The sequence below is a fragment of the Lissotriton helveticus genome, chromosome 1_1 (assembly GCF_964261635.1).
Source record: "Lissotriton helveticus chromosome 1_1, aLisHel1.1, whole genome shotgun sequence".
NCBI classification, from domain to species: Eukaryota; Metazoa; Chordata; class Amphibia; order Caudata; family Salamandridae; genus Lissotriton; species Lissotriton helveticus.
This window is the reverse complement of record NC_136057.1, coordinates 1,764,878,642-1,764,895,371: the sequence shown is the minus strand read 5'-3', so window position 1 is coordinate 1,764,895,371 and position 16,730 is coordinate 1,764,878,642. Positions and strand designations below refer to the sequence as shown.

General features: G+C 45.7%; 1 protein-coding gene across 1 annotated transcript in view; it reads left to right on the top strand.

The window, feature by feature from the left end:
* The window catches only part of COL5A3 (collagen type V alpha 3 chain), a 598,884-nt gene that overhangs the window by 514,129 nt on the left and 68,025 nt on the right, over window positions 1-16,730 (top strand). The window contains exons 51-52 of the mRNA XM_078650321.1: window positions 416-523; window positions 9,145-9,198. Of these exons, the coding sequence (XP_078506447.1) occupies window positions 416-523; window positions 9,145-9,198 (162 nt within the window). The remainder of the gene's footprint in view (window positions 1-415; window positions 524-9,144; window positions 9,199-16,730) is intronic.

Below are 16,730 nucleotides of genomic sequence, written 5' to 3'. Positions count from 1 at the left end.
AAAGCTCAGTGAAAAATTGATGGGGTAAGGAGATGCCCTGCTTATCTGTATAAAAGGTATTGATGAGAGCATATATTTTAAGAATGTAGTCGATTTTGAGGGGGTAGCAATGGTTACATTCCCTGAACATGACTTTTAGGCCCATGCTGCAGGTAAGGGCCTATCACAAAGGTAGAGGGCCTTTGACAACTGGTATATCCTGAGGCAGAAGGGCTATTCGAACAATCGACAAACTGAGGGAAGATTGTTCTAAAGTAAACTAGTAGAAATGAAAATACAAGCATTGCTGGCGAATAAAGCTGTCGGAAATTGGTAGAGGGGTGTGGAAGTGGTTTGGTGCCACATTGCTAGAAAGAAAGAGAGGTACCCCATGTCCTGCATTACACCCATAGATATGTACTCTTATCTTTTCTAGGGTTCTAAAGGGGAAGTTGGAGAGAAAGGAGACACTGGGTTGTCCGGTGCTGGGGGGCCTCCTGGATCAAGAGGTTCGGCCGGGGAAGATGGAGCCAAAGGAAATCTGGTGAGTGAAGGACACTGGGGCTCCTTGGTCAAGGAGAAACACCTGTCAGACCTGATCAAAACAACACTTTCCTTCAAACTTTGAGGAAATTATTCAGGGGAAATGTCCACTCTTCTAGATGTTTCACAAGAAGTAAGAATGAGCTGATGGATCAATAGTTCCATGATAATTAGTTACTAGCATACATTCCTTACATACTGTACCAGAAGAGCAGAGCCATCTGCACAATAAAAATGTAGCAGCTGCAGCATACAATGTAGTCCAGCTGAATCCCAAGTCTTCCTGGTTAAAGAGCTCTAACAGTGGGGAAAGCTGCTGACTTCAGAGGTAGGGAACGAGGGGCCATATTTGTAAAATAAATCACCGACTGAAACGCAGCAAGCCACCTTGAATAGGGAAAGAGCAGGACTGCGCTGTATTTACCATTCTACAGCACATTACTGTCCTTTCCTAGAGGTGGTGCACTTTTGACTGCCTAGCACTAATGCAGGCACCCTTGCATTATGTTGTAAGGGTGCTTGCATTGCAGGCAGGAATGTTTTTATGCAGGAAGGGGTAACTTACTGCAAAAAAACTATCCTCAGAAGCATTTGAGGAATGCAGCACACTTAGAAAGAGCAAACAATGAGGAGAAAGACAGTTCCCCTCGTTGCGCTCTGGATGTGAGGTGTATAATTCGGATGCATCCCCAGGTCTACCAATGGTAGCAAATCTAGCAATGTGTCAGAATCCATGGGTAGATGCGTGGGAAGCCCATGCTCCACCCATGGCACGCCTCCTCGCAACAAACAGAAGATACTCATTTACGTGGAAATGATGCAGCCACACAAGCCATTTTGCTGCACCGAGCTGCTTCATTTTAAAAGCACAATAGATGAAAAATCTGCTTCCTGTGGGCAGGAGCATTGTTCTTGCTCCGAACGCTGGGAAAGGACTTACTGTTTGCTCTCACTTGGCAGGAGTTTAATTTGCTCTCAACAAGCGAGATCAAACACAGGTTTTCTTGCCCGCACCAATGCAGACAGGGAAACTGCTATGTCCTTGGGTGTGAAGAAGCAACAGGAGTAAAACCCATAAACCACGTTGGGATGGGTATAGAATGTGTATAGGAAACAATTCCCAACAGGTATCAATTCAAGGCAGTTCAATGATGTATGCAGTCAGCATTACATAAGAAAGAAACAAGGAGACTCGTGTGGTTTAAGAGCTTGTAATTCACCAATTCATAGGGGGCGTTCCACATGGTAAAACAGTTAAGCAGCACTGTACAGAGGAAATCATGTGACAACCCGAAGGCACTTGGTAAATAGTGATATATACAGTTTGGTGAAAAGTGATGATGCAAGTGCTGAACGTGAACAGCGTGGACGGCGCAAAGTGACAAAGATATATACAGTGTTGGCTCAGCAGGAATTAGTTTTAGTCACTTTAGTCATAATTTCAACATTTTTCAGGAGCCAAACGTTAGATGCGCCATAGAGTTGCGCTGTAATGTCGACGGCGTTTTAATCCCAGTGAGTCGGGATAGCTAAGCCTGGCCCTGGGGGATAGGCTCCACAGAGTCATTAATGGCTCCAGGAGGGGGACCATGCAGCCCACATCCCTTTGCATTGCATGGCCTAGCCCCGGGGGATGGGGCCTCCAGGGCCCAAATCAGCCCAGGACTGAGTCCGTGTGGCCACCCCTCCCCATTGTGCGTATCAGTTGGGTCCTGGGGGATGAGGTACCTTGGCTGAAATTGGCCGGGGGGGCGGGGGGTTGCATGGCCCACCTCCTCATATTCTGTTTTGGCCGTCCCCCAAAGGAAAGGGTCCCCGGGCTGAAATCGGTTTGTGAGTGAGGCCAAACGACCCCCCTCCCCATTATTACTATCAGTTGGGCCCCGGTGGATGACGATCCACGGTAACGTATTTGGCATGGCAGGGGGACCACATGCGCCCCCCTCCCCTTTATTAGTAATTCTATATTCTCCTTGTGCCAGGCCCACACAGGAGTTATGAAAAAAATGAGCAAGAGACCGCACTCATTTTTAAAACATTTTTACAGTGGACTCGTTGATTTGGGACACCCCCACCAGGCCCGGGTAATTCTACCCTGCTCCTTTTTGTTGTTTTTTGTGTTCTTTTGGGACTCAGGCTCATCCCAAGTCCCAAGACAGCTGCCAACCCTTCCTGGTTGAAGTTTTGCCAGCTAATCAGGTCTCACCATGAGATTTGTCAGTTCCGCAGAAAATTTGCATCCCTAAATATGTATAAATCTTATTTCTTTAATAACTCCAAAGCTACTGAACGTATCAACACCAAATTACAACAAGCATTTGCAATGCAATAGGTCTCACATTTGCGAGTTTGAGCAATTGGCATTGTAAATGACAATTCCGTTTATTTATGTGTTTTGAAAATCTGCAAATGGTGCATAAACATGCACTATGTACTAATAGTACTTGCTTATGGGAAGCAAGGCTGGCAGTAAAAGAGGTGCTGTTACTGCCAGCCTTGCTTCTCATAACAAGGACTATAAGTAAGCACTGACCAGCATTCTGTTTTGTAGCTAGGTTTGTGCTGTTTAAATACCTTTATTGCATTCCTTTGTATAGTGTGTGACTTTCGTTTGTATGATATACAAGTACTTTTCAAATATGGGTGCTTTTTATTGGTTTAGGTATCTCTTTGACCACAGTGGCCTGTTGATACTGTATATGGTTCTGTTGTATCCGTGGCCTGCTGACATTGTACATAGTTGTGTTATATCATGTTTAGTGGTGAGGGATATTGGACAGCTTAGAATAGACCAATGCATTTCTCTGTGATGAATTGCACTGGCTATAGATCAGCTAACTCTGGTTATAGACCTGTGTGTTAGGGGCATGTAAGCCTGCATGCACTGTACCTGTGAGAACAATTCCGGTACCAATGGCCCTCGCCCTGCATATACCCAGTAGAAGGACGCTTACAGCCCACCATGAGACGTTAAAAGTGATGAACATGGCCCCATCTTTCACAGCCTTGTAAATAACCAGCACCCCATAATGTACCCAAGAAGGATAAAAGGTTGCAGCGGCCCCGCTTGAAGGCACACTACCGCTTGTGTGTCTCTCATACACATACACTTCTGCAATAGGAGCATTAACCTGCTGAGCCACATTTCTTGCTAATGGACCCCATTAGAACCACCAAAGACCCGTGCCCAAATACTGAGAACTGCTGAGCTGTGCAGAGTGTGTGCTTCTGAGGGAGGTGTGTATATTAGTGTTCCTGTGCAGGATTGCCCTTTCTGTGAGCTGAGTTTGACAGGCCTGTGTGACGGTACATAACCCACAGAGGCCCCTGGTGCTGAGCGCCAAACTCCTCCTTACTCCGGCTGGAGGTGGTACTCTGGCCTGGCAGCCACCCACGAGCAGCCCATACATTAGGCCTGGTGAAAGAACATTTTGAATATCCCTGACTGGACGGTCCCACGAGTGGCTGGATCCCTTTCAAAGGCAGGGGGGTTGCAGTTCGGGGCATTGTGGAGGAATGTGCGCTCGCCCCCACCCCAGACTCAGCCCTTGAAAGGATGAGGGCAGATGGGCTGAAAGGCAGGGTCCAGGGGGTCACTGGCAAGCCGAGGCCGATGCGGGGGTGAGTCATATCCTTGTAATGATTGGCACATCGGGGCGAGGGAGGAGATGGTGCCCAAGACTTCAGTGGTGTGTTTTCAGAGCAATCTGGCATTGATCAGGAGGCAGCTGAGTTATTATGGGGTGGCCTTGCCGACAGGGCTGGCCTGGCGCTGGTTTCTGCGATGGTGGTCGGTGCTGGGGTGAAGGTGAACTGATAGAATCTGCAGGTGAAGGGTCTCGCTGTGGAGCAAGGCAATGAGAGGTAGCAGTTGTTACATCCGGGATCCAGGGCATGGAGCTCTGTGGCAGAGTATCTGTGGGAGTGCGGAGGGCCAGTTTTCCTGTCGTTGGGATCAGTCCAAGGGCGGACGGGGGCTGAGAGGCTTGCCTTTGGTGGTGCTTTGGCATATATATATATATATTTATATATATATATTTATATATAAATATATATATATATATATATATATATATATATATGTATGTATGTATGTATGTATGTATATATATATATATATATATATATATATATAGATAGATATTTATAGTTACCTAGTTGGTAAAGGTATGAGTGGGCAGATACGTGGTAAATTCATGCACTGTAAAACATTTTTATTAATGGCATGCGTGATAAAGGCCTGCATTGCAACATCATATACCCATTCCAACCAGTGCTTAATTTGAGCCAGTGGTTACCAATTGGGCCCACCAACGCTCATTTTTCGGGACCGGTGCTTATTTTTTTCCAATCAGACATTGACAGAGACAAGAGAGAGAAAAACACACACAGGTAAAGAACGAGAAAACAAAAGATGGAAAACCAACACAAAGGGAGAAAGCAGTAATGCGCAAAAGTCAGGAAAAGGGGTAGGGAGTGTCAGGGTGTGATAAAAAAGACATGAGGAGGATTCAAGTCTGCACATTTGGCACTGACTTTTAGGATCACCAATCACAGAATTGTGAGCAGTCATTCTTTTACAAACTAAGCACTGATTCCAACTCTTGCAGAGAATACAAATACTATCTGCAGATGTCTACACACACCAGCTGACATAAATATTTGAATAACAGAATTACAGAGTGCTGCCGTGAGAGCCTCATCTCCCTCAATTACAGTTATTTGGAAGTAATAAAGCAGCTTGTGCATAATACCAACCACGGCATATGAATAATTCTAATGTAACATTCCATTTGGAAACTTAAAGGAGCAGGTTGTTGACTGCATATTGGAAAGTATTTGGATTCATATTTATGAGAGCTTTGCAGCATGCAGCATGACGCAAACCTCTAAATCACATTTATGAAGCCACACAAAGCCACTTCGTGTGGCTATGAATGGCTTAAAAAGTCTGGAGTAAGGCAATGCAGAGAAGATCGCTGCGTTGCCGAATTCCGCTGAAGGGAGGCGCTCCATTGGTGTTGCAGTCGGTGTTTCCATGCAACTCCCATGGTTTTTGATGCATTCACAAATTTACAAGGACTTGCAAACCTGGGAATGCATCAAAAATATGCGCCTCCAGGAGAGACGTCACATTCTGCAGCACACATAGGAAGAGGAAAAAGCCTCTCAGGATTGTTTTTGTCCAGGAAGGTGCCCCTTCCTGCACATAAACAATCCTGCCTACAACACAGGCATCCTTGCACCATGGTACAAGGGTGCCTGCATATTGGTGCTCGGCTGCCAAAATGGTGCCAGCACAGGGAGAGATGATAGGAGTGTGCAGTAATGGATAAATACAGTTCCCTTTCCCAGTGGCTCAGAGCAATTCAGCAAGGTGACTTACTATGCTGCTCTGTGCCATACATTTCATAAGTATGTCCCCATGTATCACAAATTGACTGCCACTAACTACCATACTCATGCATCGTCTTGCCCCCTCTAGGGCCAGGTCTGCCCCTCCCCCTCGGTGATGTACCATAGAACTAGAAATGACTGCTCTTGAGAAACAAAAGATGTAATGCACACTATTTGCATGTCATTGGTTCCAAGTGTCCACTGCTGGTGACCAGAGATAGGGCTAACCATATACCAAGAGTGAAGGTTCTTCCGAAAAACAATAGTTATGTGGCTGTAAGATTCGTCTTGACCTTCAATACTTAATCCACTAACAATAGAAATGGTTTATTTTTATTGCTATTGAAGTAAATATTGAAGGCTGTAACCTTTCTTGAAACCATATTATAAGTGACATCTTATATTAGAATTTTCAAGGCGGTGCACTTTAAATTCAATTAATATGCAACCGTGCTTTAATTGTTGCACTGTGTATGGCATTGTCGATATATTGAAATGTTAATTTCAAATTCCCGTCTTTTCTTTTCAAAACCATAACAGACTTGTCCAATTCCTCCTCAGTACATTCTTGGAGTGTAATACGCCTGGAGTGCTGCTCTTAATGATAATTTGAAGTACTCTGTGTGGTTTGTCTGTCCTGAGACATGGAATAAAGGAAGGCACAACGAAGGAGTACTTCTGCTATAGCAAAAACAACAGTTGATGGACAGAATGCAGAACAATGTCATGCATTCACCCCAGTACAGAGATCTGGGTATAAATCCATTGTTTGTTTGCTCCCCATGCCATTCCTGTTTGAACCCAGCCATATGCAAATCAGTCTTGCCCCTGCTCCCTATGGGAATAGTCCAGCCCGAACCGCCAGGCCAGGGTATGCCCAGACGTAGGTCCCTTTCTCAATTTGCCACTAGGTTCAAGCTAGCCTTGCTGATGAGGGGTGTTACCCCGAAACCGGTCCCAGGATGCTTGTTTCCGGTCATGTGAAGACCTGTCTTGGCAGTTCGGGCTGGACTGATCCCAAGAGGCACATGGTCAAGACTGATTTGCATATGGCTGGGTTTGAACTGGGGTGGCGAAGTGAGCTACAGAACGATGATGGATTCAACCCAGATCTGTGACTGGGGGTGAGTGTCTGAAAATTATCATCTCTCCGTCCATCATCTCCTTGTGTTTGCACGTCCATTATAGGACACAACCCCTTCAAGGGCACTGTTCAGGAGAACTGAGGCTGTACCTCCTCTTTTGAAGCTTGACTTCTACTCTCAGTTGAAGACAGCAGTCCTCATAGACAACTCTAGAGTCTGCTTGACAGTGAATGAGAATATTTCTGTATCTACAGGTATTTGTACAGGTATGTTGCCTGTAACGCCTGTGACACATTCCACAATGGAGAAAACATATCATATGCTTGTACATGGGTACTAATAAACACAAACAAACACAAAATATAGCCATCCATAACCTACTGACAAGGATTTATTTATTGCTTGCGGGTGCTCATCTCAGAAGAAGCCTGATATAAGAAAAAAGAATTAGAACTTGGGCTAGATGGAGGTAATTGTAAATTACGGAGTCGAAAATACCAAATTTTACCGATTCAGTATTTTCGAATCAGTAATTGCAATGTAGATAATAATTCGGTAAAAAATACCGAATCGGTAAGATTCGGTATTTACCGAATCGGTAATTACCGATTCGGTATTTGCCATTCAGGCCTCCAGGCCCATAGGAATGAATGTCGATTACCGAATCAGTAAATATCGATTCGGTAAAATTGGGAAAAAGTCAAGGGCGGCAGGGTGTCACTTTGACACCCTCCTGCACCCCTGATTAGTGCTTGTGTGCACATGTGGCACACATCATGTATGTCTGTCACATGGCACAGGTGTAAATGCACATATTTGCATTTACACAGGAATTCCTTATTTACCACCAACCAATAGTTGGTGGTAAATAACGAATCCTTAAAGCACAAAAGCACACTTTTAACTGCTTCCTACATCTACCGAATCGGTAAATGATGATTCGGTAAATATGACACCTACATAGGAAAAGGCTATTACCGGTCGGTAACGGCCGATTTCGGCCGTTACCGACCAGTAAAAGCCTACCTACATCTGGCCCTTAGTGTCTTGTTAAGGATTTTGGGGGCCCCGGCCAAAACACATTTTGGGGGCTGAATGTTATTGCCCATGTCCTCATAATTCAAACTAGTATAATTCCGAACAATGCTAAACATATAAACTTTCAGAATCAAGGTCACACAAAAACAGTCAAAATATGTCCTCCAGGGACCCCAAAAATTCTTTAAATTACATTGGGGAGAGGGATATAGAGTAATAGGTAGAGGTAGGCGCAAAGAGGGGGGTTTAGGCGAAGAAATAGAATAGGTAGAAGTAACATAGATGGAAAGTTTACTTTGTCACGGGGGCACTTGGAAGTTTTGAGGCCCTGGGCAATTGCCTACTTTGGCCATGCATTAAAACACCTCCATGAAAACTTACTTGTTGCATACGCTACAATAATATAGATGAGCTCTGAGGCCTATCACGATGGGCTGTTCGGCGCAGATCTAAGCACTTATTTTTGTGCGACCGAAGGATGTAAAGAGTATCCATTTAACCCTATATTTCTCCGAGTTAGTGCATTATTTTAGACAGCACAACTCAGAAACAGAAGGAGGCAAACCTTACAGTTTCTGAGATTTACTGTCTTAATATCGAGCCCTAACTCAGAGGTTTATTGGGTTAAATGAATTTATCTGACACAAATCAGGTCCATAAAAACAGGCGCTCAGCCCTGCAGTGAGCCAGCGCAGCCCATAATGATAGCGCATAAGGTATTTCAAACCCTGAGCACTGCGCAGAGGCATGCTTGGAATTAACAAATACAATTCTGGGAAACATTTTTTCTGGCCAGTTTTTTTTAAAAAGAAGCGATTCTTACAAGGGAATCTGAGTGTCTGGATCCATCTGTATCTATTAGGATAGTTTTACCTGTGCTGTATGATACCCGGAACTCTTCCAAGGTGGCTGGGAAAAAAAAGTTCAAAGCTAAAAATTAAACCTTTTGATGTCAAAGAACTAGATGGTTAATATTGAAGAAGCATGTAGGTATTAGATGTACTTTTCGCTGCCACCTTTTTAGGTTGGTCTGTCAATGAAGGCTTGACTGGGAAAGAGATGAAGCCGTGCCTAACATGACTTTGTTGTGTTTTTTCTCCAGGGTGTCATTGGCTTTCCAGGGGACCACGGAGCATCAGGAGAAGCTGGCCCACCGGTGAGTGATATCACATCCTTCAAGAACAGGGCAACTTGGTCTGTACCAGAGAAATCTGGATACCTACATGTTTTTAAAAAAGTCTCCCAAAGTGACTCCCCTTTTAAAACTCAGTTGATCTGAAGAACACTTACTGACTTCACATGATCCGGCTAAAAATTGAAAATGGCACTGTCGATGCTGTCATGGTGCCTTCTTCTCCCCATCTAGTTTGGTTCGTTAGCTAGTGGGTGGCTTGTTAAATGCATCAACTGCTCCTGTTTTCCAGAAGATATTTAACCAGCGGCGGCCGATACAGGTAAGCACGGTGCGGCGGGGTGGGGCGTTAGGGGGGAAGTCGACAGATGACGTAATAGGTATAATTAAATAACGAAATAATACCTATTCCATCGTCTGTCGACTTCCCCCCTGCCGCGTACCTCACCGCGCTTACCTGAGGCAGCCGCTACTGATATTTACTCACATAGATGACAAGTATTTACCATATGAAGAATTATATACTATTAAAGCCGAGGAAATAAGTGATAAATCATTGGGTAGGCAAACTATTCATCAGTTATTAGTACTCTTTGAGTACTATTTATCACTGTACCAGGCACTGCAGCATACAGGCGGCGGGATCACTGAAGGGGAGGCCTGCTTTGTCTTGTTTGCAGAATATGTGGTCCAGTAACAGGCTCTTTCTTTTACCCGAGCCCTGTCTAAGTTATGTTGGGATTGCCTAAATAGTACCTTCGTTTACTACGAATTGTCACGCTGCTCATGATTAGGGGCAATATCGAGGGGTATTGTTTTTTTGGTGAGGGGGTGGGCTAGCCCCCTGATGGCAGTATAAAGGAAATGAAGCGCAGTGTTGGTTGTGGTCGCTGGGCAGAGCCCTTCTACCTGCAGGAATGTTTCTGACAAATGTTGAAATGTGTTTCTTGATTTTTAAGGCGCGCAATTCGTTTTTGTTGCATATTTTCATTACAATACTCTTGTTCCCTAAATATGTTTTGGAAAATATTGACGAATGTTGAGTGCTGGATCACGTTTGTCAAAATCCATTGAAATGTATCAATTACATTGTCGATGGCTGAGTTAGGGCATTAAGGGGATTTGGCGTTCGTCTAAAAAGTTGTGAAATTTTGAGAGAATCACTTTTTCTCGCTGTGCCTTAAATTGAGTATATTCACTGCTGGATAATATAAAAATGTGAAAGTGACAACTGTATATGGAGTAATACAGCACATGTTTTCCTGTATAACGTTAATTTAACATGAGTCTGTGAGGTAGGAACACCTGGAAGACTCTTACAAAGTTAATGCTGACTAAGTAGATACCATTATGTATCATAAAAATCTAAATAATATATTTATATGATATGTAACTGACTGACTGGTGATATTATAAATTACGAGGCCGTAAGCTGAGTGATTTCTAAATGTCAATAGATCACCTAACTGTCAATACCAGATAGCACTACATGTTAACCTATATATATATTTTATATGACATATTTATTGAGAACATGTTTTTTTCTTTGTTGCCATCTGTAGACGGCAAAGATTGTTGAAGCTGTTATCATCTGTGTGGAGCTTAGAGTGACCATTGTTTGCACTTTGAATGTTCAGATTGATTTACAAGGTATTCACCATTGTATGCCCACACAAACAATGTCAAATTCCGGTACGCTCAGTATTATTTGCCACCACAAAAACTTTCATAGGCATACCCATCCATCATCTTATGCCAATACCCCCATCATCTAGCCAAAATCCTGTATGGATTCACTTGCTATTAAATGTACTTACAAACACAAGTTTACTCCCACACACCCACCATGAAACAACCAGACATTCACAGTTCTACACCAACAAATAGCAATAAATATCAGAATTCCCACCAGAAGATCCCCACAAAGCTATTGCTATATGGCCAAACAGCCACAATCATACGTCAACACACCCATCATCATACACCTACAGTGCCGCCATTTCTCAAGGCTCTCCAGTGTTGTACAGGAACGTAGCAATGCCTTACTACATCCTTTTACTCATTTAAAAACATCAAGAGTTTGACAAACACTTCTCACCTCAAACTTTCACAAACCATTGCAGGGGTGGGAGTTAATGGAGCTTTAGTCATGGGTGTGATGTAGAAGAATGAGCGCCTTCCAGTTTTGCTTTTGGAGATGCAGTGAGTGTGGGTGAGTGAAAGTGAGTGTAGGTGTCTGGTGGGTTGGTGAAAGTGTATGCAGGCTCTTCAGGTATTCTGGTCCTGTGTTGTATAGGACTTTGTATGTGTGTGTGATAAGTTTGAATTAACTGTGCTTGATAATGGGGAGCCAGTGAAGTTTTCTGAGGTGGGTGTGCCATAGGAGGTTGTGTATAAGTCTTGCGGCCGCATCCTGTTTGGTCTGGAGTCTGTGTGGTTGTTTGGAGATTCCGGCGTATAGAGTGTTACTGTAGTCCAGCCTACTGGTGATGAGTGCTTGGGTGAAAGTCCGTCTGGTGTTCCGAGGCAACCATTTGAAGGTCTTTGGCACCATGCATAGGATGTGGAAGCAGGAGGTACACACTGCATTGACCTGAACAGTCATGTTTGTGCTTGTCATCTATGATGAGCACTAGATTTCCTGTGTGGTTCTGGGTGTGGGCTGAGGCAGTACCTCCATTATGGTGTAGGAGCATCGCCCCACTGCTGAAAGTCAGCAAATAAAAAATAAAATGATAATAAAACTATTTTATAATTTTGCTTTTCACTAACTCCTCAGCAAGTCCACTGAGTCTAGGGCGGGCCGGGGCCAACCTCTGCTTGCACCGTCAGCAGCAGCCAGGGAGGTGGAGTGGTGGGTGCACTGTAATTGCGAATATTGGTTTGGCCGGCTGTCTAAGGACGGCCAAACAACATGAGCACTTGGATCTCTTCATCAGAGCTGTGTTGCACAACTGGGTGCAGAATCGGCACAGGCTCCCAGCCCCTAACTGAGTGGCATTTCAGAATGCTCAGACTAATCCCGGCACAGTGTCTGGACTAGGCGGGGAGGGGAGCAGAGGAGCATGGTGGTGGCAGGAGCAGAGGAACTTCGAGGCAGCGTCTGGCAGTGGCAGGTAAGTCATTTTATTTAATAGTTCTGCTGGTGTTTGTCTTATTTGTAAGGGAGAGGATGAGTTGGGTATCATTGGCACAGGAGATGACAGTGATGTCTTGTAATCAGATGATATTGGCGAGCGATCTCATGTAAATTTTGAAAAGAGTGGGGCTGTGGGATGATTCCTGTGGGACATTGCATATCAGTTTCTTGGTCTCTGATGTGAAGGCTGGCATTTTGACCCTTTGGGTTCTTCCAGTGAGAAAGGAACAGATTTGTTTGAGAGTTGACCCTTATATGCAATCTTGTGGAGTCCTTTAATGAGGGTGTTTTGGGAGACAGTGTCAAAGACCGCAGAGAGGTCAAGCAGGATGTTTATCCCTTGTCCTGAATTTTTTCAAATGCCATCGTTACCCGCGATGAGTGCTATTCCGGTGCTGTGGTTCTTTCTGAATCCTGATTCTGATTGTGTGTTATCTAGAAGATGGCTAAGTTTAAGGAGTGTTGCTTGTTAATCGCCTTCTCAATCACTTTGGCTGAAGCAGGGAGATGGGCCAGGAGTTGCTCAGTTGATTTAGGTTAGCAGTAGGCTTCTGGAGGAGGGTGTTGCTGTTTGCAAGTTTCCATTCATCTGGTAAAGTGGTGGATGCGATTTTACCGTGGAAGAAGTTGGATAGGTTGGCACAGAGTTTTTGGGAGGCAGCAATCTGGTTCAATGTGGGTGAGAGTGAGGTCAAATCCTTGACAATTGAGCAGATCTCCTTGCAGCTGTTGGAGCTGCCTTCAATGCGGTCCACTAGTGATTTTTTCATGTTGTCCCTAATTTGCTAGTGATAGTCCCTAATTGCAGCCTTGTAGGTGGTTCTGTTGGTGGTGTTGTGGATGGCTCTCCATTTCCTTTTTAGATGTTTACAGTTTTGTTTAGTGTCTTCAAGGTCTTCTGTATACCAGCTGATCTGCTTGTTTGATCTTGTTGGACTTGGCCCTTTTTGTTGGTTCACACCGAAACTTTTCGCATTCTCCTAGCCTTTTTCTGTAACCTGGTGTTGGTGATTTTAGGCCTCTGAGCACTTTAGCACTGTGGTCCAGTGTAAAGTGTGTGCGCTCTCTGGGTACGTGTGGTGAGATTGGCCTGCCCTCCCATAGGAATGAATGGGGGATATGTGTGTCCATGGTAATTTTTGGTATGAGAGGAGTGCATGGGCGAGTTTAGTATGTATGAACTCGTGAGGATAAATGCTGCGCAATGGTGTGCACAGATTTATGGTGACTGGTGAAGAAATGCCACTTTTAGAAGTTGGCACTTCTGTGTACTGTGTGTCAGCCTGCCTGATGTGAATTGCATGTCTGGCTTGTGATTGACAGGAGCTGAGAGTTGTGGGTGGCTCCAGGAGCCAGGGGGAGTCAGCCCAGTGGTGAATAGAGAGATCTGCATGCTCCTTGAACCTGAATGGGGCTGTGCCTTCCCTCCACAATGCCGGCTCCGCCCCCTGTGGTGCGTCTGATCCCTGAGCCCCCACCTGACAAAGGAGAGAGAAGCTGAGCAAAACAAAGTGCTCCAAATCCCCTCTAAACCAGTCCTAACTGATATTCCCAAGCCCTGTGCTGTGACACAAATGAAAAGGGCATATAAATATAGGGGCTGTGACCCCATGTGAGTGTTCTGTTTTTGGATCCTGAACCTGTGGGGCGTGCTGCTGCTGGGGCCCAGGGGGGCTGCCAGGAGGGGTTTGCATTGTTGGACCCGGCATTGCCCCTTCCTCTGGGGACTGATTATTTTTCCTGAAGAGCTCCTTCCTTTATAGGGACTTACTTTTGATGGCCCTAGCGTTTGGTGAGCGCTGTGTCTGCAATCTGCTGAGAAGCGCTTTATTTTTATGGCAGAGCGCTTCCCTTGTGTCACTGAGCGCCTCTCTCTTCAGCCTGTAGTGCTGGGGTGCGATCTTCTTAGAGGGAATCCCCAGCATAGGGATTCCCCCGCATTGTGGCCTGTTGCGGGTGCCCACCCGGCTTATTTCTTTATTTACAGGGCGGGTGCCCACCCCGCATTCTTTGGGATTCTTGCGGGTGCCCACCCCGCTTATGGATCTTAATGGCGGGTGCCACCCCGCTTCATATTGGGAGCTCTGAGGGAACCTACCCCTCATTGCCTGCGCAGTGAAGAGATCACCGCCACTGACCGTGCCGTGAAGGGAAGTCAGGCGTGCCGCCTGATGTTGGGCGGTGCCCCGCAGGCTTCACTTCCGCCTTCCCCTGGTGACCTGGAAGACCGGCCATTTTCCCTTACGGGGCTCCCGTGGTGAGGAGGGAACCCTGCGTGCCGCACCAGGATGCCAGATTCCAGGCGGGCTCTCCCAAGTGGAGAGAGAGCCCCGGGTATTCAGCCTGGTAAAGTCCCGGTCCCAGAAGGAGGGCCGGGCGAAGAGGTGACAGGAAGAGTCCAATCCCAGCCCCGGGTGACCGAGGCCGAAGTGCCAGTGTCCGCCCCAGTCCCCGAAGAGAGAGCCGATGAGTTTGGACAGCTGGGGGGGGGGGGCGGACAGAGATCAGATGGAGGCACAGACGCTGAATGACTGAGCGGGCTCACCATCGCGGGCCGCTCCAACGCGGGGCCATTTTCTTTGTCCATAGGCACACGGAGGAGCCCAGTGATTGGGGCTCCTCCATACCCGAATAGTGCCAGTGATTTGGGGTCCAAATCGAGGTGCATTGTCAGCGCCTGGGCGGTCCTGCCAGAGAGCGGGCCGCCCCAACAATGGGGGCATGTGATTTAATGCCACTAGGGGGTCCAGAGGACACAGAGGCATTGGGCTCCCTCCTTTATGCAAAGTGCAACGAGAGGGGCACACCTGAGAGAGAGTCCCTGAGAGGGACCAGAGGCACAGTTGTGCCAGTGAGTTTTCACAGCTGTCCAGCAAGTAGTGGGCAGCTGCAACGTTTAGGTCTGCGCAATTGCGCACCCTTGACTTTCGCTGCCTTGGCAGTGCGCCCTGACTTGTGGACATAGGGCATTTGAGCCCCTTTAGAGATGGCCAGTTGACCAGGGGGACTGTTGGGTTTATAGGGTGCCAGGCCCTAATATGATTTATGTGGTGCTCGGAAATGTGATTCATGTAGTATTATTTACGCACTCTGTTTTATACCTCTAAATGTAGTTTTATGATTATGAGGTTGGTTTGCATATTATGCTTTATGCTAGTGAGATTATGTTCCACTGGGATGTATTATGTTACCACACGATCAAAATGATCGTGGTACATCACAACGCAGCTTTTACAACGCAAGTTGTTACCACGACTTGCGCTGTAGGGTGCTGGATTTAGGAATAGTATGATTTACTATTCCAACTCCAGCCTACGTACAGTAGGGAAAGTGTTGGAATAGTAAATCTACTATTCCTTAGTCTAGACCGCCCTCCAGTGGAAGTCGTGGTAACAACTTGCCTTGTAAAATCTGCGTTGTGATGGCACTGCAGTGTTTTGACAGCGTTGTAAATGTTGTTTACCATTCCACTGAGATTATTTCCTAATCTGAGGTATACTTAGAAGGCTAGGGTCTAATGCGTGTAGACTTATGAGAAGATGGCATACGGTGTTTATGCTGGTGAGGTTGGCGCAGAATGTAATTCGCGCCTAAGGTGATACTGGGCATAATGTAGTTTATGTTACAGGCTGATGCTAAGTACAGTGATTACCAGTGATTACCAGTGATTACTGGTTGTACGTTTATGATCTGTTTTACTTTTACTAAGTTCACTTGGTGATGGTTCTGACAGTGGTCCAGTGGGCCCTGTCAGCTGTATGTAATCCCTTGTAGATATGACCTAGTGCCAGGTGGCACCATGTATATTATGTGTTTACTATTCTAATGTGTTATGAGAATACAAAGGTTATTTTTATATAACCTTGTGTGGAGTTCCTTTTGTAGTGTGCCTGGGATGTTGTTGCTGTGTGTGTGCGCAAATGCTTTACACATGGCCTCCAGGATAAGCCTGACTGCTCGTGCCAAGCTACCAAGGGGGTGAGCAGGGGTTATATTTGGCGTGTACTTCCCTTGCCCTGACTAGAGTGGTAGTTTCTGCCTGGCTTTGGTGCAAGCCTTAGCCAACCAGAAATCCCATTTCTAACAGATCTACTATGCTTGTTGGGTTTTATGAGTGCGAGGGAGTTCGACAGTTCTTGATCCAGTAGTTGTTGATGTCCTTGTCGAGGTTCTCTGTGGGGCTAGACTGATCAGTGTTGAGTGCGCTGCCCCATTCTGCTTCTGTGATTTTGCTCCAGCTGCGGGTTAGAGTGCTGAACCTGTTAAGGGTGTTGGCTTGAGGTGTGTTTATTTGTAAGTGGATAATGGAGTTGTCCGTCCATGTGAGCTGCGTTTTGGAGTTCTATTTCATGCTGTCACTTGTGGTGAATATGGATTCCAGGGTGTGTTCTGAGTTGTGTGTTAGTTCTGTAATGAG